We start from the raw sequence: 23984 nt of genomic DNA, 5'->3' as shown, positions 1-23984 counted from the left end.
TAGACTATGGGCCAAATGCAGGTAACTGGGATTAGTGTAGTTTAGCGTTTGTTGGTCAGCAAAGACATAGCAAGCTGATAGGCCTGTCTCTATGCTGAGTGAACCTAATGGTTTGTTAGAAGTTGTGAATTCCCACTGTAGAATGACACATTTTTAAAGTAGTCAGTCCTTAAAGGTTATTCTTGTGCTGCAGGATGAGCTCCCTTAAGTAAGTGACACCTGTGTCATTCTCAGGACCTCTTTAGTTCAAAGAAGAATATAAATCTTGTGAGTTTACTTAAGAGCAATCACCCATTTTATATGTTAAATGGTGAATTAATATTTGGATTTATTCTGTTTGATAAGGATTATTTTTAATAGTCTCCCTGACATAATCCCTTTGGCATTATTCAATACATCCTGAAAGGACTTTGGCAATTGGAGCTGTTACTCTTAGATTGCCCAGTGTCATGAGTCTGGCTGGTACGTCTTTTCCTCACCTAGCCAGTAGTGTGACTTTGCTGGTTTCATGTTCTCAGATCCCAGAGATCTTGGTAGTGCAGACAGTCTGGACTTGCATTGAAACAATTTCCTATGGACCAGTGAAATGCAGCATTGCACATCTTCTGACAAATATGAAAATTGATTTTGTCAAGAATGTCAATTAAAATTATTATAACTTGGTGATTTTTATTGTAGAATGGGCAGGAGTTTAACTTTTCGTTTTCGCTGGAAAAGTATGAAAGTGCTTTCTCTGTGGTGATGTGGGCTTGTACTTGTAAATTGCTGAGATTAGAGTTTCAGCTTCTGTGCTGTCAAATGTCCTTATCCAAGACCAGTTGAAGTAGCATTATTAGGTTTAGTGGCATTGCTGAGTCTTTCGTATATTTATGTTTCTTGCCAAATCACTGACAGCCAAACCTTTACAGCCCATGGGAAATTCAAGAAATCAAAGGCAAAGCTTTGATTAAACTTCGCACTAATTGATACTTTTAACTTATAATGACATTGCAGCTTTGCATCTCTTTAATATCTTCATTTGCTTCCTGAACAATGATGACACTTTTCTTAAATAAAATCAATTTTCTATTGGGGTAAAACAGTAGTTATTTAATTACGTCTTCGTTACAACAATGAGCATCTTTGCACAGGGAATTGGATGATGTCAAGCATAAAAGTTAGCTTTCACAATTCAAGTTGATTGGATCAAAATCTTTTGCTGGCAGTAAGGGCCTGATGTCAATGAACCTGGGCTTTTTGCAATCAACTGTAGTGCGTGTGACCCTGCGCCACTACATTTGGCCAAAATTGACAGTGTAACAGTGACAGGCTTGTACAGGAACTGGGCCGGAACAGCCCCACTTAATGGGAAAGTGTCGTCTTCCGAGGATGAAGCTTAGCAATGTAATTGGAACAGAGGAAAGCTACATATGTTCCTTGGCCATGTTGCAGCTGACTGAGTAATGCTTGTTGCTGATGCCAGGTGCCTACGTTGGATGGTTTTTCATTCTCCAGCATTAATAAGAAGAAACTCTGTGACTGCTGCCAACTCCAAGGAAATGACGATGTTTTCTGGACCAGTCTGTTTCCAACTTCTGAGTCTATGTGCTGTGATGTACAGGCACTATAAGCTGAAACTTAAGTGTTTTTTGGGGAAATGTGATCTATCTAGATCTCTTTTTAAGGGATTCACACCATGATAATGAGTTAGATTTCTGGCTGTACCTTACAAGTTTTCACTCCATGGGCATTGGCCATTGGCAACCCACGTCCATGGTCATTGGTGTTCAACTATGTGGTAGCCTGTAAGAACCCTTTTGACACATTTTGGATACAAGATGCTTCTGCACTTCAAAGCATTATCTCAGGCTGGACTGGTAACTAGCATGGGCAGGAGACCTTGCATTCAGGGACACCCGGCTCATGAACTGGACCAGGCTGCTTGCTGGCCTGTTTGTCTGCTGTCATAGAGCTCTTTCTCACTTGAGCCGACCTGTATGCTCACAGCATTCCTGCCTTGTATTATCTTGCCTTGTCTTTGTACACTTCGACCCCTGAACCAGAGATACCAGGCTCACAGTATTGCTGTCTCGCCTTGTTGTTTAACACAGCCATAAAGCCATGAAGCTGGTTATGGTTGTCCACAGACCTTGATCAAGCCAATGGAGGTAGCCTTTAGACAGTGGGCCCCTGCACAGTAAGTCAGAGGCAGCCTCAGATGTCAGTGCAGGAGCTTGGACATGGTCAGTCAGCCACTCGGGGCATTTGTGGTCAGGTTTCTCTCCATGTAAGGACTGAAGTGCCAAATGTTGGATCACCCACCATCCGTCTTGACCATTTCTGCCCTATCCTGGGCTGGTTTCCTCCTGGAATGAGAGAGACTCAGGTGTTATGGAAGATGAAAGTGGGAGGCGTGGCTATTACAGTTGGTGCAGGTGGGGAGTTGCTCCAAGACAGTGAGTATGAGGCACAGAGGACATGCAGGGTCAATAGTGTCAGAGATTACGGTGGGTGAGAGTGAGTAGAGAAGGTTTTGCATGAATTAGTGAGAGTTGTCAAGCACACGCCTCAATGGGAAGTGGGTAATTAGCAAAGATATTGATTTCTTTCTGACAATGCTGTGCATCCCATCAGGTAACTGTGACTACACTGACCCAGGTGGCAGCCTTGGACCAGGCTGGCATGGTCTGGTGTAATGACCTCCATCCCTGGCCCTGGGGAAAGGGTGCATATGTGTCTACATCCTGCCATCTATCAGGACCTACAGGTCCCTGCCCATGAAGTGTTTTGCTTGTTTGCAACTCTGGGGCAAATGTCAGGAACTTTGTGAATGGCACGTCTGAAAAGGCACTGCCTGTCTGGGTTAATAATGAACTTTAAAAGATGGTGCCAGTACCAGGAATGCTGCTCAATACCGGGATATCTTGGCACTGGCTCGTTTTCTGGGAATGATGCTTGTATCATGGTGCAAGAATTGAACAAGCCGGACAGGTTAGGTATTTATTGAGACAGGTTTGGTAAGACATGGTAAGATAACATGTTCAGTCTCACAGTGATCTCTTTCAAAATATTGGATGCAGCTGGCACTTAGCCAAAAATAAAACATAAAATTCATCCCAGGGTTCCATTTGAAAATTTTATCCAAGCAATGGCCGCTGCCTGTACAACAGTTCCACCATACGGGACTGTACTATCATTGGAGACACTATTTGCTTAACCACATGGTTGGACTCGAATTCTTGGTGTTCTGAGAACTGCGCTGATGCAGTCACAAAATGTTTAAATATACATGGTTACAATTAACTGCAGCTCAGCGATGAACTCTTAGAAGTATTGTTGGAGGAACATTAGCAATGTCGGATGAATTGTCATCCATGTCGTGGTGCTACTTCTTCTGGAGGCTGCAAACCACCAACTCAAGACATTATTCAAATGTCAACAGCGTGATGGCGCCCAGCAAGCTGTCTCCATGTATCTCGTTTCCATTAATGACCCTTCCAAACCCAGGGACTGCTGAGTGAAGAGTGTTTGTAATCCCTTTGACAGCAATAGAAGACACTTTGGGCTGCAGGTTTAGAGAAAGCAGGTTTTGGTTTGCCATGGGATTACTGGCCGAAATATGTGAAAGTAATGCAATTAAGGCCTAACATTGTGGTGCCACACATCCGTCTAATTTTACTCAGCAACAGTGGAGCCTAAATAACAACAATGGTGTTCTCTAGATGTGCCTGAAATAAGCTTGGGCCCTGTGCAAACACAAAATTGGGCTGGACCTCCATTTCCATTAATCTCCTGTTGAAAGGGGTGCAGTGGCTCAAGATTGAAATACTAAACGTCAGCAAGCTGCCCAAAGCTGCTCAAGAAGGTATATACAGCTAACGTAAGATAACAAAGTGTGAGGCTGGATGAAAACAGCAGGCCAAGCAGCATCTCAGGAGCACAAAAGCTGACGTTTCAGGCCTAGACCCTTCATCAGAGAGGGGGATGGGGAGAGGGTTCTACCTCGAACACACCTCCTCCCACCCACCCTCCTGCAAAAATTCCATCCCCTATTCCCAACTCCTCCGCCTCCACCGCATCTGCTCCCAGAATGACGCATTCCACTCCCGCACATCCCAGTTGTCCACATTCTTCAAGGACCGCAACTTTCCCCCCTCAGTGGTCAAGAACGCTCTTGACCACGTCTCCCGCATTTCCCGCAACACATCCCTCACACCCGCCCCCGCCACAACCGCCCTAAGAGGATCCCCCTCATTCTCACATACCACCCCACCAACCTCCGGATACAACGCATCATCCTCCGACACTTCCGCCATTTACAATCCGACCCCATCACCCAAGACATTTTTCGATCCCCACCCTTGTCTGCCTTCCAGAGAGACCACTCTCTCCATGACTCCCTTGTCCGCTCCACACTCCCCTCCAACCCCACCACACCCGGCACCTTCCCCTGCCACCGCAGGAAGTGCTACACGTGCCCTCACACCTCCTCCCTCACCCCTATCCCAGGCCCCAAGGTGACTTTCCATATTAAGCAGATGTTCACCTGCACATCTGCCAATGTGGTATACTGTATCCACTGTACCCGGTGTGGCTACCTCTACATTGGGGAAACCAAGCGGAGGCTTGGGGACCGCTTTGCAGAACACCTCCACTCGGTTCGCCATAAACAACTGCACCTCCCAGTCGTGAACCATTTTAACTCCCCCTCCCATTCCTTAGATGACATGTCCATCATGGGCCTCCTGCAGTGCCACAATGATGCCACCCGAAGGTTGCAGGAACAGCAACTCGTTCCGCTTGGGAACCCTGCAGCCCAATGGTATCAATGTGGACTTCACAAGCTTCAAAATCTCCCCTTCTCCCACTGCATCCCAAAACCAGCCCAGTTTTTGCCCTCCCGCCGCTGCATCCCAAAACCAGCCCAGCTCATCCCCGCCTCCCTAACCTGTTCTTCCTCTCACCTATCCCCTCCTCCCACCTCAAGCTGCACCTCCATTTCCCACCTACCAACCTCATCCCCCCTCCTTGACCTGTCCGTCCTCCCTGGACTGACCTATCCCCTCCCTACCTCCCCACCTATACGCTCCTCTCCACCTATCTTGTTTTCTCTCCATCTTCAGTCCACCTCCCCCTCTCTCGCTATTCATTTCAGAACCCTCTCCCCATCCCCCTCTCTGATGAAGCGTCTAGGCCTGAAACATCAGCTTTTGTGCTCCTGAGATGCTGCTTGTCCTGCTGTGTTCATCCAGCTCCACACTTTGTTATCTTGGATTCTCCAGCATCTGCAGTTCCCATTATCACTGATACACAGCTAATGTGCCCAATGTGAAGAAGGCTCAAAGTACAAGTAGCAGGTGTACCATGGGCATAACAAGGGAGACTGGTCCTTAGATTACCTGAAATTTGACATAACTATCATATCTTTTAATAAACCTTCTGAGAAAAGATTTTCATCATTCACTTTTGTGGTGAACCATGTCCTTTCTCTACATTCCCTACATTTCTCTGATTCTGTAAAAATAATGAACGAAGATAATCTTCCCACTTATGACATTCTGCTTCTGCATGGGGAGGTGATGGCCCAGTGATATTATCACTAGACTGTTAATCCAGAGATCCAGATAACGTTCTGGGGAGCTGGTTGCCGCCACAGCCGACGGTGGAATTTGAACTCGACAAGTATCTGGAATTAAGAGTGTAATGATGACTATGAATCCATTATTGATGGTTCGGAAAAAACCCACCTGGTTCACTAATGTCCTTTAGGGAAGGAAACTATCATCCTTACCTGATCTGGCCTACATGTGACTGCAGACCTACAGTAATGTGGTTGACTCTGAACTGCCCTCTGGGCAATTAGGGATAGGCAATAAATGCTGCCTAGCCAGTGACACCCTCATCCCATGATTGAATAAAGGAAAAAAACCTAACTAATATTGACAAAAGAGTCTAATCTAATCACTGATCAGATCTTACCTTCTAATCAAAGTCCAAAATGGCTAATGATTATTAAAATATTATTTGCAGTTGCTGTTATGAAACAGAGATTTTTAAAAATCATGTTAAATTTGAACTGGTTAAGACGCTGTAGTATTTCTTTTGTAATCCTGGGAATCAACTTAAACAGTTTTGGTAAAATGTGTTTATTTCTCCACCTTCTCTTACTGTCCAGTTAAATGTAGACAGAATTTTCATTTTGAGATTTGGTACTGTTTGGAAGGTTAAAGCAGAATGCCATCTTTGAGTCTGGTTTACTTGGGAGAAGGGAGAGAAGAGACCAGAAACTCTCAGCAGCAGCACCTTCAAATATCATTCCCAACATACCCTTAACAAGTAATGGTTTCAGGATGTTCACATCAATTACATCAAAATTTCAGGATCTTCACATCAATTACAGCGCATTTTCAGGAAGCTCATTTAGCAATAAATTGATTTACTTTTGAATAGAAACCATTTTCTTATTACCATTTCTCAGCATGTATTTCTAATGAATTGGGTTCAGAGTGCAATATTATTTAACTTTGTGTCGCTCACTTGTGATGATGAGGGCTGTATATAAAATGTCAAAGGAGCCAATAATGAAGTCATGTAATTTATACTATATACCTGGCTTCTTCTTTCTTGGGGAAGGACACTGTTTGATAACCATTTCACTTCTGTTTATTTGTTCATAAATATCAAATTGTCTCTGTCAAAATGCTGGGTGTCGTCTTCAAAGTACAAATTCAGTTCTAGCTTTCACCTTTACCTCTTAGTTTAATACAAAATAGTTGCTACAAAGCCAGACAAGCCCCATGTTTGTTAATGAAATGTTCCCATCCTTTATTTAGTATGCAAGATGAATGTCCACAGACGTTGTGAGACCAATGTGGCTCCAAACTGCGGAGTTGATGCTCGAGGGATAGCTAAAGTGCTAGCAGATCTCGGTGTTACTCCAGATAAGATCACCAACAGTGGACAACGGAAGAAGAAGGTAGAGTATTAAAAGCAAGTATGTGCACTTTGAATGTGTGACTGAGTGTGCAATAATGTGCTGGTACATTATAGTACTTTGTATAACTGAGATCCAGCTCCCCAAACATCAAAACCAGTTGTAAAATACATTGTGGTTGTGGTTCCTATCCAAGACAGCAGTGTCAGCACACAAACACATGTGTACATATTTAGGTTTCTCTGTAAAATGCTTTTGGTAATGGCTTTGTAGTTAACTTTCAGATTTGATCCCTAATCTCTGCTGATTAGCCTGATTTCCTTTGGGATAGCACTGTTGGCCCTGGCATTGTTCTCAGTAAGTGCTGGGAGTTTACATTGTTTGGGGGTGGGGGCGGTAGGGCATGTGGTTTGGTGGGAGGGACAGGCTGGGGTCGGTGGTTGCACATCTTTTCCTGACTCAGCGTGACAGAGCCTTTCCCCCTTTCCACTCTTCAGGTGGAGCCTTCCCATTACGCAAACATTGTTCCGTAGTTCTTAGTGTCTCTCACGCAATTACACGGTTCTCAGCTCATTATGTATGTGTGCATGAGGAGAGTGGTGAATCTTATAGCCAGAGCAGATTCAGGCAGGAACTCATCCCCAGATCCCTCCCCAACCTCTGTTAATTACAGGACTGAAGGACCTGGCACAATATTCAAAGGGCACCCAGATGGATGTTCATTCCCTTCAAACCAGGAACATCTGTTAAATTGGTTGCCTGCAGATAAACAGACTGGTCTTTCCACCATTCCCCTTTCAGCCTGCCTCCCTTTTCCATACAGGCTTCCACCTGTGAACCAGCCTCCTTATGCATACACATTATGATCCAGAGTTCTGCTGTCAGTCACTGTGATTTCTCCAACTTTTTGCTGCTTATTCTCATGGCATTGCAGGGGCCAGTGCTCCCCAAAGTGGACACAATGGTAGCTGCCCACTCCAAAGTGCAGCAGGTACAGTACCTGCACACCTGTTTGAGATTCAAAGGAATGTATTTCTCACTTGGAGAGAATTTAATTGGGAATGGGCACCTAATTCTGGTGACCTAGCCTTTTAAAGAGCATTCCTGAGATGCATATTCGTGCAAAAGGATTTCCTGATGGCTCGCTGACATTCCTGTAAATCTAAGAGGACTTAATTGCACAAGTTCATCCTGCCATTAGGATTCCAGATTTGGGCCTTGCCCACAATGAGGTTCCCCTTCACGACTTGCTGCCTGCTTCCAGAGCAACACAAGATTCTGACCTTTGTTTTCACAATGCTCACTAAGGAAACATACTAACAAACTTTTATTTGTTTTCCTGAGTGAGTATTGGCGTTATCAGCTCTCAGGATGGTACTCCAATGTGTCGTGTCATGTATTAAATGTGTCTTGTTGCATATGATCAACCACATTGCCCCATTCAACAACGTTACTATTAACCCAAGTGCAAAAGGGAAATCCTTGGCTATAATTCTTTCCATATGTATATTAAAGACCCAATTGCATCAAAAATGAAGATGCAGTGAATAAAGTACCTGAATCCCTAGGGTTTTCAGTGGGCATCCAACTGATGTTCAATGGAGACGGGATGGAATGGGCTTACAAATGAGTTTGATGACCTCAACCAACCTGTTCATCCTGATGGAACTTTCACAGAGGCCTCCCTATTGGCAGCTCTGTTACTTGTGTGAAGTAAGTGTTAGGTCTCTTTCTCCGGGCAAATCAGTTTGCTAATGACAGAGGTTGGATTAAGCAGCACATTTCAGGAGGACCCCGCTACATTCCGTGGCCTCTCTCAAAAACGTCATACAGCTCCATTCTGAATTCTGAAACAAATCTGTATTCTCTTCACCTGCTACTATGCTTCAGAGACTACAAAGTGTGAAGGTAGATGAACACAGCAGGCGCTGCTTGGCCTGCTGTGTTCATCCAGCTTCATACTTTGTTATCTTGGATTCTCCAGCATCTGCAGTTCCCATTATCCCATGCTTCAGAGACTGGCAACTCTGTAAAGCTGAGTGCCTCCAAGAATTTAACTTCATTTCATGCTGTGGTAATGTCTGCTCATATGTTTGGTCTTAATTAATCTTCCTCGCTCAAATAACTTGCCTCCATGGACAGAGTCCAGTTCTTCCATTATGAAAAAGTCTTCCACCACATTTTCCTTGAAGTTAACACTTTTCAAAAATAAATGTCCCCAGCACTCTTTCCCAGTCATTACTTACTGTTGATAATGTCTTCCTTTTGAACCTCATTTTCCTCCACCTATCTGGACGGAACCATTAATGAAGCTCTCATGATGAAACTTTTTCATTTTAAGGAAAATAACCTGACGGAGGTAGCCATTGAATATAGTTCTGTTGACTCCAAAACCAGTTTGAGAAATTGTTTTGCAGTTTACAGTGAGACAGAGAGTGTATCAGCCTTCACAGCACTCGAACAAAAGATGAACAGCAGTGGATAAAGAAGTTTCCTTTCATGTGATTGTTTAAGAATAACTTACCATTGTATTCGCATAGTCGAAACTGGAGAGGCCAACCTGGGAAGGCAGAAAAAGCAGCAAAGCATTGCTGCTACAGGGAACGTCAGTGCACATCACCACTTTGAATGAGCCTTAACTCCTCCTAAAGTAGTAGCACCTTAAGCTGAGGGGTGCAATTAAAACTGGGTCTGTGCCAGTGGCAGAATTTCAAATAAAGAAGAATGGTGGTTAGGGAAGAAATTTGCTTCCTCCAGGACTCAAGCAGTTAACTGCGTTAAAAACCACAGCCTTAAATGATTTTTTTTCCTGTTGTTTTGTATGATTGCTATTTTCCCATGGCCTTGAGGCAGAACGTATTTCAGATCTCCCTTAATCCATTCAGCTCTGCTCCTTGTCCTGTTTTTTTTTCACTCCATTGCTGCCAATCGTATAACCTTTTGAATGAAGGCCAATTGTCTTTGCATCTACCTTCACTTAAATGGATGGAAATAAAATCTCATACTGTCAGCAGAACTTGGTATGATAAAAAAATTAATTTTAGTGGTTATTTCTTGCAAGTTATTTTGTATTTGTGGTAATGCTGTGTGACCAGTCATAAAGGATGGAAATAGAACAAGAGTAGGATTTTAAAATGTTACTAAGAAAATTTGTTAGCTCACATAACAAAATTGAGATTTATACGTACTTAATGACAGCCAGAGCAATTTATATCTCATGTTCAGTAAACTTCACACTGTGTCTGAAGCTCATTCTTGTCTGGTCACAGTAAAGCTAGCAAAATACTTGCACAATGCCTTAAACATTAATAAAGCAAATGTTGCAAAATAAAATCACGTTTCATGCCTTTTTGGCAGAAATCCAATTCTTCTCCTTCCTCCCCTGTACTCCGTCCCGGTGTGTGGTCTCTGAGTTCAACAGCCATTCTTACCCCAAACATGATATTAAGTAAATGATTCTTTCATTTAAGTGCCCCAGTGGATAGACCCGTATTTTCCCTGGTACCTTCATACTGCTCATTTGCAAGCAGGTTCTGTATTATTAAGAGCTAATCAGCCATTACATCGCCAGTGCCGGACTGGCATAGTACATCAGCTGGAAGATTGGCAATGGGGGGAAATTGTAGGATGAAAACATAAACACCTGACCAGGCTTCATGAATGTGAGAAGGTGACTATTTGTATTCAGTGTGGACAAGTGTCTCCCCCCCCACTCCCACACCACGATCACCACTACCCACGCAGCCACACATTGCCTCTTAACTGATCGCCCCACACCTTTCCCTTGGGCACTGTGCAATGGCCTCCTGTTACCTGAATTTCTTTCTCTACCTACCAGCCAGGGTCTCTATTCAGAAGAGATTCTTTCCTTAGTTAATCCTGTTAAAAATTGGACTTGCAACTCAAAACAATGCCAGGACAAAAATGCCTTGGGAACCTCTATCTTACTGGGAACTAAGGGAAAGGTCCTCAGCATATCTTTGGCCTATTCCTGCCAAGTTGAAGGGAATTACTGGGCTGAGCAGGAGTGTCTGTTATGTGCTGCTAGAAAATATCTGGGGAATTCTTGCCAGAGTTAGCCAGAGTTCCATTGAGGCACAGGAAACGTTTCAAAAACATCAGTAGTCAAAGTTTATTGTTCGTTGGCATGAGCTCAAGACCAGTAAGCTCCATTGGGAGCTGAAGAAATAACAAATTTACTTGATCGTTAGACCCTTTGTGTGTTTCTCCTCTGACCTCAAAGCGGCAGGATGCTGTAATTTTTCCAGGCCTATGAAGGATTTGGATGACACACTCCAATTTTACAAATAATCCCATCTCCATAATTTAATGTTGGTATTTCCACTCTGCCAAACTATGCTGGCAGACAGACTTCCTCTTGAATAGATATTGAATTTTCTTGCTCTGGTTATACAGGCATAATGCTAGTAAACCAAGGCCCAACTCTGGGGACCTCTGTTGCGTTCAATCACACTTCAGCCCTCCCAGTGATAGTCTCCTTACATTGATAAATGTGTGGCTAATGTCTGTTTTTGACCCTGACAGAACTTGTTCTGCAACAAGTTTAACAGGTGGCTGACACTAACGGAATGCCACTTCTCTGCAGTTCCAACTATGTAGAAGTGTTCCCAGACTATTAGCAATTGCCTGCAGGCCCTCACCAGTTGCTAAAACTCCTGCTCTGAGATTCACCTTTGGCAAAAGCTGGCAAAGCAAGCCACCTGTTATTTGCACAATCAGAATTCTTTCATTTAAGTGGATTGGCTCCCTGTTTATTTTGAATTACCATTCATTTATGATACAAACAAATTGCACAAATATGCAGTGTTCTTCATTTCAAGATTCATAACTAAAGACCATTCAAGGCAGGTATGCAAAACATTCAAATCTATTTGGACTCCTTTTACGCACCCGGAAACTCAATAACAACAGTGACAACATGATTTACTCTGTGAAGCAGTGAAAGCATTGGTCAGCCTGCTGTACTTTGTTTTTCAGGTTTTTGATGAACACAGTGAAATACATTGAATATAAGTGCCATTTCCAATAAAATAATCTCAAAATTATTTTTAGCAACTTTATCGAACGTAAGCGAACTGCATCTTCATTTTGTGGAGTGCTGCTGCACCAGTGTTCTAGCATAGTATAATCGACATGTTTGTTATACGGGCTTCTTCCCTCTTCAGTTGAACACAGGTCAGGACCCACAGCAATCGATCCCTGGAGCTTCACCATCTGAAGAAGACAGATCGAAATCAGCACCAACATCCCCGTGTGATCAGGGTAAGATCAACAAATTGTCATTTATGATTCAGCCTCCTCCCCTTTCCCCACCCCATCTTTTTCACCTTATTGTGGAATCATCAGCATCCTTGTCATGGTGGCTCAGTGGTTAGCACTGCTGTCTCATAGTGCCAGGGAAATTGGGTTCGATTCCACCCTTGGGCGGCTCTCTGCGTGGAGTTTCCACGTTCTCTCTAGGTCTGCAGGGGTTTCCTTCCACAGCTCAGTGACGTGCAGGTTAGGTAGATTGGCTGTGGGAAATACAGGGTTATGGGGTGGAGGTTTGGATCTGGTTGGGATGCTCTTCAGATGGGTAGTTTGGACTCAATGGGCCAAATACCCTGCTTCCAAAATGAAATGATTTTGTGCTCATCATTTTCAGAACAGAAACTACCATGACATTTTCAGTCAGTGAGCAAAGGCATAGATCATGCAGTCAAAAACAAGAGGTGCTTTTGTTTTCTCTGCCTCCTCCTGATAAGTAAAGATTTTGGCTATCCATACTTTGCAACATAATTGTAAACACAGACAGAAGGCACTTCCCTTCAGCTGCTGACCTGAGGACTGACCACACTCTTCCACCTCATTCTTAGACATTCCCTTAGCTCACATTTCCCTGAAAGTTTTTGCTGGAACTATGTGCACTGCTGTTTAAACCTCCAAAGTAACTGTACATGCCTAACAAAGGACTCAATTACCAAGAGCTGTGACTAGTTCAGAGCATGGTTGGTGTATATCTCAAATAAAGAATATTCCGCTCATTTATGGAACTTAGGGTTTACTGATCTGCTCATCAGTGTTTATATTTGGAACGTTCACAAAATCATCCAATGCTTCTTCTTGAAGTCCTTCCATAACTCAGTAAGTGATCGTATTATCTGATATGATGCCGTTCCCATATTCAGTCCCCAGTCTGTGGAGAATTAACTGTGTACAGCCATGATAGGGGCTACAATTTAGCTCAGTGCCACTGGGCCAGGAAGAGGAGGAATGAAACAGGATGTCCAATTCAAACTAAAATAAAACAAAGAGCTGTGGTTGTTGAAGATCTGAAATGGAAATAGAAATTGCTGGTGAAACTCAGCAGTTCTGGCAGCATCTGCGGAGAGAAAGCAAGTTAACATTTTGAATCAACACACTAATTTTGCTTTCTTTCCACAGATGCTGTCAGACTTGCTGAGTTTCTCTGGAAATTTCAGTTTCTGTTTTAGGATGTCTAATTCAACTGGATCAGGATGTAGTGACCCCTTTATGTGCATGTTATGAGAATGTGTATGTGTTGGTCAAGGAGGTGGGCACAGAAGCATTGCACTACAATACAAGTCTTTCAACGCATCTGTTTGTTCGAGTATTCAGTCTTGGGATGTGGGTGTTGTCGAGAAGGCCAGTGTTTATTGTCCGTCCTGTGTAGCCTCCTCAGAAGCTGTTGATGGTCCTCCTTCTTTGCTGGAGTCCATGTGATGAAGTTACACTTACCTTCCTTTTAGGTGCGATGTTCAAGAATCTTGATCTTGCAGTGATTGTTCTCCAGTAAATGGGTCTGGAAAGGGTTAATCCTGAGCAATACCATAAACACCACCCACTGTAATGATTCCTTAAGGACTAAAGTTTAGGATGTCAGTGGAGTAAAACCTAACATCCGGTCCTCCTCAAAGCCAACAATAACGTGACCTGCAACTAGTTGCTAACATACACGAAACTATATCTTGTTAACTGCAAGAAACTCTTGTAGTTACAACAGGAATTGGTTTTCCTCTGCCATGTAAGACCAAGAAGTGCCTATAGTTTCCTGCACTTAAAAGGGATGGTGGCAGTAACTTTCACTGAGGTCACAGCATTTACAATGTAGTGAGCTAACATGCTCAATCAAGAAGGTATGAAAGTGGAGCTGGAGCTGGAGCAAGTCATTGCAATGCCAGTGTTATCTGTCATCATATAAGATGCACATACCCAATCCCCATAGTCTGTACCTGATCTTAGCCATCGACTGTCAAGTGAGGCAAAAAGTGAGATATGTTCAGCTCGATATGAGAGACTTTAGGCTGTTTAGGCTACCTGTCAGAAGATTTGACAATGGGGTTTGCAGCTTTGGGCTGGATGTTACATTTCTTGATGAGGTGAGAGAAGTAGCATGAAACCTCATGGACCACTTGCTCCTGCTCCCATCCCTGCCATGTCCCTGTGTCCAGGCAAGCCTATTAGATGTCCTGTTAGTGGCTCTCTGATGGGAAAGAGGCCATTTATTGGTGCTTCCTGAACACAAATGCTTCCCTTTGCTCCCTTCCAACTTTGCAGTTATAATCAGAGACAATTTCTCTTGCCTATATTTAAAAGCCATGATACAGTCAGTACTTAATGTCATGGCATCATATAACAAAGGGCCGATGCCACAGTCATGGCTTGAATTGTAAAGGTTCCTGCTTTCAGAAGCAGTCTTCACTATTCATTGAAGGCATGACATTTTAAAAAATATCATTTATAAAATTGTACCAATTTTCCTCTCAGAATGGGCTAGTACATTCAACCATCATCTCTGTGGCAGGCCTGTTCTACAGTCTTTGGCTCTGCATTATGGCTGGTATGAAGGACTCTAAGACAGTGTTACATCTAACACCCACAAAATGCAGCAGGCAACAAGCACTTAGAGATGGTTGAGTTGTTAACTTATTAGTGAACGCTTTCAGACCGATGAGCAGGCTGCTGTTTTCAATTCCCATGCACCTTACATATTATTGGACAATGGAATGAAGATGTTGGGAAGTTCTGCCAGTGCCAGAGGAGATGGTGCAGCACACTCACTTTGAGAACTTCAGTTGCAGTCCAGAGTTTTAATGCAGTCAAAAACAGCAGAGCCTCAAATTAAGTCAGTTAACTAAAGAATATTTAATCATACATTTTTGCACATGTAGTGTAGAATCAGAATTTATAATATATTATAGAAGAGCAGGAGATATGTATTTGTACCAAAAGTGATCCAGAAGGAAAAGATGAGGAAAAAGAAGAGAATAGAAGTAAATTGGTTGTTCTTTGAGAGAATCTGCTCACCTGCAATGGGTTAAATAGCCTCTTCTGAGCTGTAAAATATTATGAGCTGGATTTAATGGGGCACTGTTGTCCCAGCTCCACTAGCAAAAATGTCAGGGAAGCACAGCCAACTATCCTGCAACTATTTAATGGATGATTAGGCCTCAACCACTCAGCAGGACATCCTGCCTCAGAGCGGCTGGCCAATCAGTGACCACCATCGGTGCTGCAGTGAGACTCAGAAGATGGCGAGCTGCCTTCGTGCCCGGACTAGAGTTGAAGCTGTGAACTTGTCTCTATCAAGCTGGAGGGCCCTGGGGAATTGTGGGCAGGGAGAGACCTGTGGACTGAGAGTTAGACCTTTCGGCGACTGGGACCTCTGAGCGACCCAGGAGATGCATTCGACAGAAACTATGCCCTCCCCCTTGCCCTACTGCCATCCTGGTGAGAAAGCAGCTATTCTGCATGTTTGACATGGATTAAAACCCTCCACTAAGATGAAACCCTAAGGTATTAATTACTGTCCACAGCCTCTGCTAAAATTGCGAAGGGCAAGGGGCAGCTTGTAGGCACCAAACATAGTGCCAGTTGTATTCTGCATGTTCCCCCACTCATTTTGTCTGCAAATGCTCTGCTGGGGTGGGGGTCAGTAGATGAGGGAGCATATTATCTAGCCCCATGATTCTCAATCCATCACATCTACATCTCACTCACATCTCATCACAGCTAATCACAGTAGTATTCCCCCGAGTGCAGCAGCAAGCTTCCTGCCTTCATTAATTTAAAAAAAACACTTCATTAGAGGATAAAGAACTTTTAGGCTCTCCCTGGTGTCTGAATGGTGCAGTATAAATGCATGTTCTTTTCTCATGGTTAGAGTGGTGTGTATCTGTGGTTTGATGGCTGGAATGGAATTGAGTAAATTAGAAGAATATTAATGATAAATAGCTGGTCTTTTGGTAACAAGTGAAAATTTATTCGAATAACTACACTTAAGTGAACTTAAGACCTAATGCAAATGTTTACTTTGTTCCCTCAGAGCTCAAAGAACTTGAAAACAACATTAGAAAAGCGCTTTCGTTTGATAATAGAGGCGATGAACACAAAGGAGCAGGAGCAGATAAACAAGTGCTAACACCTGGTGAAAATGGGGAAAATGGAGAGCTAAAACAGTTCCAGAACAAGCATTATAATTTAGAAGACTTCTCCTTCATTAAAGTATTAGGGAAAGGCAGCTTTGGCAAGGTGAGTGTTGTGGTGTAGGGAATCTCAATATTTGTTTCAATATCATACCATGTCAAGAAAATATTCTCCATTATGAAAGTTAAGTATCCCTTCTGTATTTACCCCAGTTAAATTGCTCGCACCAGTGTTTTCATTAAAGTAAACTGATTATGTCAAAGTGGCTGGCACAGTGGATCAGATGTTAGCAGTGTTCATTTCCAGCCTCAGACAACTGTCCGTGTGGAGTTTGTAAATTTTCCCCATGGCTGCATGGGTTTCCTTGGGATGCTCTGGTTTCTTTCCATAGTCTAAAGATACGCAGGGTAAGCAGATTAGCAAGGCTACGTTGCCCTGTCGTGTCCAGGGATGTGCAGTTTTGGTGAATTAACCAGGGTAAATATGGAGTTACAGGGAAAGGGTGAGGGCGTCTTGGATCTGGATGGGATGCTCTTCAGAGGGTTGGTGCAGACTTGATGGACTGTATCTGCACTGTAGGATTCTATGATTCTGTCCCTGCCCTTCGTACCTGAGTTTGGGAATGACATTACAACTTTACAAGAATTCACAAGCTGCGAGCTTCAGGGTAATTCTCCTTTTGAAATGTAATAGCTGCTAACGAGGCCTCCAAGCTGTGGGGAGCTGAGAGCTTCTTCAAGCTGGAGACTTGGTGCATTTAGGAGATAACTGCCATCAAGCTTTACCGCTGGACATCTGCTTCCTCATGAGGTAGCTGACGTCCCACAATGAAGCCTCCCCTCACTACACACACACGCACACGCACACATGCACGCACACATACACACACACATGCACGCACACGCACATGCACGCACACACGCACATGCATGCACACATATACACACACGCACGCACGCACATGCATGCACACATACACACACATGCATGCACACATATACACACACACGCAGACACATGCACGCACACATATACACACACACATGCGCATACACACACACACACACACACACACACACACACACACACACATACACACACAGAGTCTCATGCATGCGCATGATGAAAACAGCAGGCCAGGCAGCATCAGCAGAGCAGAAAAGCTGACATTTCGGGTCTGGACCCTTCAAGGAGGCAGGGACCTGTCCGAGTCCTCTCCACCTACCTGCTTCATTATCCACTTTTCATCATCACCACCCCCCTCTCTCTATTTATTTCAGAGACCCCTTCCCCTCCCGCATTTCTGAAGAAGGGTCCAGACCTTCAACTTTCCTGCTCCTGTAATGCTGCCTGGCCTGCTGTGTTCATCCAGCTCGACACCCTGTTATCTCAGATTCGCCAGCATTGGCAGCTCCGACTATCTCGACAGAAACACCATTGTGTCTTTTGTGCTCAATTAACTGACCAATCACAGTCACGCCGTCTATCCCCCAATAAGGATCACTGCAAGTTTGGGAGAGCAGGGATCACTGGGCCGTTCAGGTGAGGAAGGGATTACTTGCTCAGTGAGGGAGAGCAGTGTTCTTAATATGATTTCCTCACATCCAATCTAGCAGTAAACAAAGATAAACAAGACAAATACCAAACATAAATTTTACCACAGCTCTACCCCTCTGCTTTTCCATTTTCTCTGAGCACAGAAGGTCAGGTTATCACTGCCAGAGGGAAATGCTTCAGGTGCTGAATCCAGCTGGGAATACCAAGAATTGTTTTTCAGATTCGAACTGTATTACAACACATAATTGTTTTGACGTACAATTTGTAAGAATACAATTCTGAATTAGTAATTACTCACTAAATAATCTATAGAAATAAATATGTCATCCTCCCTAAATAAATAAGCCAAATACGTTTTGAATGGTGAAGGACTGGGAAATTCTTACATTATTCAAAAGGATTTGGGAAGCCTACAGGAATGGTAGAAAATGAATATGCCAGTACAAGTAAACAGTTAGGAAGACAAATTATATGTTTGTTTTTGTGACAAAAGAATTAGAGTATGAGAATAAGGAAGCCTTACTGCAATTATTCAGGTCACCAATGAGGCTGCACCTTTAGTCCTATATGCAGTATTAGTCTGCTGACGCAAGGAAGGCCATACTTTGGCCAAGAAACATTTGTGGTCTTAGCTGGTTTCTGGGGTGAGGGATTGTTGCATGAGGAGAGATGAGTGGGTTGGGCCTAGATTCCTTGGAGTTTGGAAGGATGGGAGGAGTTCTAATTTAAATATATACCATTCTTCAGGGGCTTGACAGGGTAGGCACTAAATATTTCCCTTGACTTCTAGGACATACATCGCAGCCTCAGAACAAGACATTGATCATTTGAAACAGAGATCACAAGAACATGATTTCTTGAAATTTTCTATTCCATGGAGCTGTGAATACTCAGTCAGTGAATATCTTGAAGACAGAGGGTGGTAGAATTTTGGGATTAACGAACTGAGGGATATGGGGATAGTGCCGGAAAGGGGGAATTGAAGTAGAAGATCAGCAATGACTTTGTTGAATGGTGGAACCGGTTCAAAGAGCCACATAGCCTACTCCTGCTTCTGTCTCCTATGTTCTTGTGTCCTTTAGTATGACAATCATTAGTTTCTTATAATAAAAACAGAAAATGCTGAGATCACTGAGCTGATCAGTGAACAACTGTGGAAGGAAGAGAAAAGTTAGCATTTTAGATGTTGAGGCTTTGATAAAACTCACTGTGTGGCCCACCTGAATGTGGAGCTTAGAGGAGCAAACACTAGACATCAGTCTTCTCTTGATTATCCATTCAGTCTCCCCAGTCATTCTCCCCCCACCAGCAGCTACTGGAAGGTCCTTACCAGGAAGACAGCGAACCCAATGTTTTGTGTAGAAGTCTGATTGACATTTGCAGCATGCTGCCAATTTGACAACATTGCCTGATACACTTCAGCACTAAACCTTCTAGCATGTTCTACAGAAAACGAAATGAAATAAATTTCTGCCACCCAGTGTCCAGATTCTTTTTAATTAGTTTTAGATTACACTTGATGGGTTAGCGTTGTACTGTTGGAGAAATTGTAAACTTATCCAGGGAGAAACTGTCCATTTTATATCCTGCCCAATGTTACTATATGCTAACTAATCTTTGCCCTAGGGTTGTGTAAGGTGCTACAGACATTTAGGACAAAATATCCTCATTGTATCTACTAATATCCAACATTGTCTTTTTGAAAATTGTTATGGCAGTATGAATGAAACCCTGGGGGACAAGACTTTACTGTCAATTTTGGGGTAGCACTGTCAGGGTTAACAGGAGGCCCAAGCCCAGTTCTGGTTAGCAAGCAGCCTCTCAGCTCTACCAGCCAATTCAGAGGACCACCAAGTCCAGGAACTTCAGTAACCCTGAAGATGGGCTTTCTGAGGCAAGCTGAGACACCAGAACATAGAATAGAATTCATACGGTGTGGAAATAGGCCCTTTGGCCCAACAAGTCCACATCGAGCCTCAGAGCATCCCGCCCAGACCCATCCCCCCTATAACCCATCTAATCTACACATCCCTGAACACTACAGGCAATTTAGCATGGCCAGTCCACCTAGCCTGCACATCTTTGGACTGTTGGAGGAAACTGGAGCACCTGGAGGAAACCCACGCAAACACAGTGGAAATGTGCAAACTCCACACAGACAGCCGCCTGAGGCTGGAATTGAACTTGGGTCCCTGTTGCTGTGAGGCAGCAGTGCTAACCACTGTGCCACTGTGCCATCCACAAGGTCTCTTCTTAGAAGAGAAATAAAATTAAACTAACAGTGTAGGGTGCACAATGCTGAATATCCTTGGTAATAGAGAGGAAAGCCCTCCCGGGAGATTTCTGTGGCCACATGGGTGTCCCTTCCTTCCTGAGGCCCCATCAATGGGGCATGGAGCTTGTGGGTGGCCAGGGGCTGCTACCCCTCTGGCAAGACATCTGTGAGCCTGAAAAGTCATCCCTATGTGGGGCCTTAAGTAATTTTCATTTGCTACGCATCTCCATGGATTAGACAGCCAGTCTACATTCCAGTCCACTGCAAGGAAACATTCCCATCAGTGGGAATGTGTTGGGAAGCCATTCAGATGAGACTCCCTGCTATTTTCCTATCCTGTTCTCTCTGATTCCGATACAGGGGGCAGGAAGATTCTGTCCTTGGATTCTACATCTCAGCCCAGTTCTAATGCGACTGTTTCTGTTTATACATTGTAGGTCATGCTGGCTGAGCTAAAAGGTACAGATGAGGTCTATGCTGTAAAGGTGCTAAAGAAAGATGTAATTCTCCAGGATGATGACGTTGACTGCACAATGACTGAGAAAAGGATACTGGCATTAGCAAGAAAGCACCCCTACCTGACCCAACTGTTTTGCTGCTTCCAGACGAAGGTATTTGTTTATGGACTAGCACTTCATTTACCACAATATGCACAAAAACTGAACATATTATGATTATATGTGGAGTATTTTCAACATAAAGATGGGTACCATCTAATTACTGTCAGGAACATTAAATCAGGACTGTCCTAAGTTGTATTTAGAGATCTATGCTGTTTTTGTTCATTTTGACTCAGTAAGCTGCAAACAGCCTCCGTGCCCCTAGCTTAAAGGAGAAAAGTCATTTCAGGATTTTTGCTGGTGGCCCATTGATCCATACATGTGTGTGTATTGACAGAAGACAGGATCTGACTTGGTTATGGTGAACATGTGGACTACTTGCCAGCCATGACTTACAGCTTATCGATGATTGGTGAGCATTTGAGTGAATTACTGGAGGCACCCCATGGAACTAACCCTGATAAGGCAAGAACATGCAAGTAGATTCAAAGAATCCTTTAGTGCAGGAGAGGCCCTTTGGCCCATCAAGCCTACACCTACAAAAACTACACTAAATCTACTCTTGTTCCACTTTCCAGTAATAGGCCCTTGCCTTGAAATGTTATGACAATTCAAGTGCTCACCCACATACTTTTTAATGTTGTGAGGGTACCCACCCCTTCAGCCCTTCCAGGTAGCGCAATCCAAATTTCCAACACCCTCTGGATTTCCTCACCTCCCCACTAAACCTCCATTAGAATTGTGTCCTCTTGTTATAGATTCTTCAGCTAAGGAGAACAGCTTCTTTCATTTCACCGAGTCCATGCCCCTTAACTTTCTCTGCTCCGAAGAAGACAACCACAGCTTATCTAGTCTGTCATCATTGCTAAAGCGGTCCACCCGAGGTAACATTTTAGTGAATCTCATCTGCACCTCCTCCAGTGCAATCACATCTCGTAGCCAGAACTGCAGCCATTACTGTAGCTATGGCCTAACCAAAGTTTTGTGCAGCTCCAACATAAATTCCCTTGTCTTATAATCTCTTCCTCAACTGATAAAGTTAAGTGCCCCATTTGCCTTCTTAACTACACCACTAGCCTGTCCGCTTCAGGGATCTGTGGAATAGCAGCACAAGTTGCCTCATTCCTGTGAGCTTCTTAGTTTCCCTCCTGCTCCCCATTCATTGAGTACTTTCTTGCCTTGTTACTTCTTCTAAAGTGTATCTCCTCACACATATTGGTGTTAAATTCCATCTGCCATTCATCTGCCAACCTGACCACCCTGTCACTTTCTTCCAATAACCTAAGCACTACTTCAACACTACTTATCACCTGGCCAATCTTGGTGCTGTCCACAAACTTAATTATCATCCCTCCACACTCTCATCTACATTGTTTATCTATAAATCACGAAGAATAAGGGAGCCAACAGTGGCCTAAGTGATATGCCACTGGACACCAGACACAAGTCACGCAAACAGCTTTCTGCACACCCCTCTGTCTCTTGCTACAAAGCCAATTTTGAATCCAATTTGCCAAGTTATCCTGGATTTCATGTACTTTTACATTCTTTATCCGTTGCCATCAGGTGAGACTTTATCAAAGGTTTTGCTGAAATCCAAATAAACTACATCAATTGTACCATCCTCAACTGAAAACTGGTCACCTCAAAAATTCAGCTGGATTTTTTAGGCATGACTGCCTCCAACACAGCCATACTGACTATCCTTAATTAAACCTTGCCTCTCAAGATGGAGATTAATTGTCTCCTTTAGAATTTTCTCCAATAGTTTACCTACCACTGCTGTGAAACTCACTGGTCTGTAGTTCCCTGGCTTATTCTGTCACCCTTCTTGAAAATAAGCCAAGCGAGGGGAGCAGGTAATTGAGAGAAAAACAGAAAAATATGACTGAAGATAATCTGATTTTTAATCTGCTCTCATACACCTACTATTACCAGCTTCAGCTGTTCCTCCAGGTCTACCGAATACTGGTCTGTTGCAGTCTCACTAGTGCCATTCACTACAAATGTGGAAATTTTCCAAGCTATTATGCAGCATACCAATATGGAGCTTCAGAAAATCTCTGGTCTGCTCAGAGATTCATTTTAATTTTTGCTTTTAAAATATCATTCATTACTACAAAAGCACACGTTCTACAATAATAAAAACAGAAATTGCTGGAAAAGCGCAGCAGGCCAGGCAGCAACTGTGAAGAGAAGTCAGAGTTAACTTTTCAAGTCCAGTGACCCATCCTGAGGAAGATCTGAGAGGGAAGACTCTGATCATTATGGATTAGGTTAGCTGTTTATAGTATCTTAAGGTATTCAGAAAATCTGTTGCTAATTACTTGAGCCAAGCTGAGCTACTCATTTTTAAGACACAAGTTTTTCCTAGTTTTGTAAAGTATTGACTCATGCTGCTGTAGGAGTAACAATAGTCACACAACGCTGCAATCAAGTGAATGCCATGCTTCAATTTCGCAGCAGCCTTTTGTGTTATGTGGTCAAGCCACTGGGTAGCAGGTCATTACGGAGCTACATGAAAAGACACTGTGTATCCTGGGTGTTTATTATTTTGGGTTTGTATTTATGAAATGAATTAACTGTAAAACTGTTTTATTCTCACCAGATGAGAATAAAACAGAATTTCTTCAGAAAAAAACAGAATTTCTTCAGAATTTCTAAAGGAGTTGTGAATATGACAAAGCAAGGCAAATGAATGAATGACAGACCAGTAGAAGACCTTTGCTTGAGTGTGGATGGACTAGTTCTGAGTAGAAAATGGTTGGGTGGGGGCGTATGGTAGAGCAGTTTAGGAGAAGCCGTATTGTTTGAGTTACTAGCACACAGATGTGGGATCATTGTCAAGATCCTCCTGGGGGGAGATGGTCATGTTATGCGGATTAGCAATGCCAAAGCCAATATTAATGTTCTGGGGAGATGGATTCAAATCCCACCCTGACAGCTGGCACTAATTAAATTCAATTAATAAATCTGGAATTGAAAGCTTGTCCTGGTAGCACTATCGTTAAATGTTATTTTAAAAAAAAACATCTGGTTCACTAATGTCCTTTAGGAAAGGAAATCTGCCATTCTTACCTGGTGTGGCCTATACGTGATGCCAGACTGACAGCAATGTGGTTGAATCTTTAATGCCCTCTGAAATGACTTAACAAGACACTCTCAGTTCATGGGTAACCCTGCATCCTCTGTGTAATCTGTTTCAACCTGTTCACGTGGCTGATGATTCTCT

At 43.3% G+C, this 23984-nt stretch overlaps 1 protein-coding gene across 2 annotated transcripts in view; it reads left to right on the top strand.

Annotated features, from left to right (window-relative positions):
* LOC125454665 (protein kinase C epsilon type) overlaps positions 1 to 23984 on the top strand; it is a 556093-nt gene that overhangs the window by 354168 nt on the left and 177941 nt on the right. For both annotated transcript variants that reach the window (XM_048535674.2, XM_059648613.1), the window contains 4 exons: positions 6813 to 6955; positions 12100 to 12196; positions 16260 to 16465; positions 20630 to 20803. In XM_048535674.2, coding sequence (XP_048391631.1) covers positions 6813 to 6955; positions 12100 to 12196; positions 16260 to 16465; positions 20630 to 20803 — 620 coding nt within the window. The remainder of the gene's footprint in view (positions 1 to 6812; positions 6956 to 12099; positions 12197 to 16259; positions 16466 to 20629; positions 20804 to 23984) is intronic.

This window comes from Stegostoma tigrinum, chromosome 9 (genome assembly GCF_030684315.1).
Source record: "Stegostoma tigrinum isolate sSteTig4 chromosome 9, sSteTig4.hap1, whole genome shotgun sequence".
In the NCBI taxonomy this organism is placed as follows: Eukaryota; Metazoa; Chordata; class Chondrichthyes; order Orectolobiformes; family Stegostomatidae; genus Stegostoma; species Stegostoma tigrinum.
The sequence above is the reverse complement of the archived record's forward strand: the minus strand, read 5'-3'. Positions and strand labels throughout refer to the sequence as shown.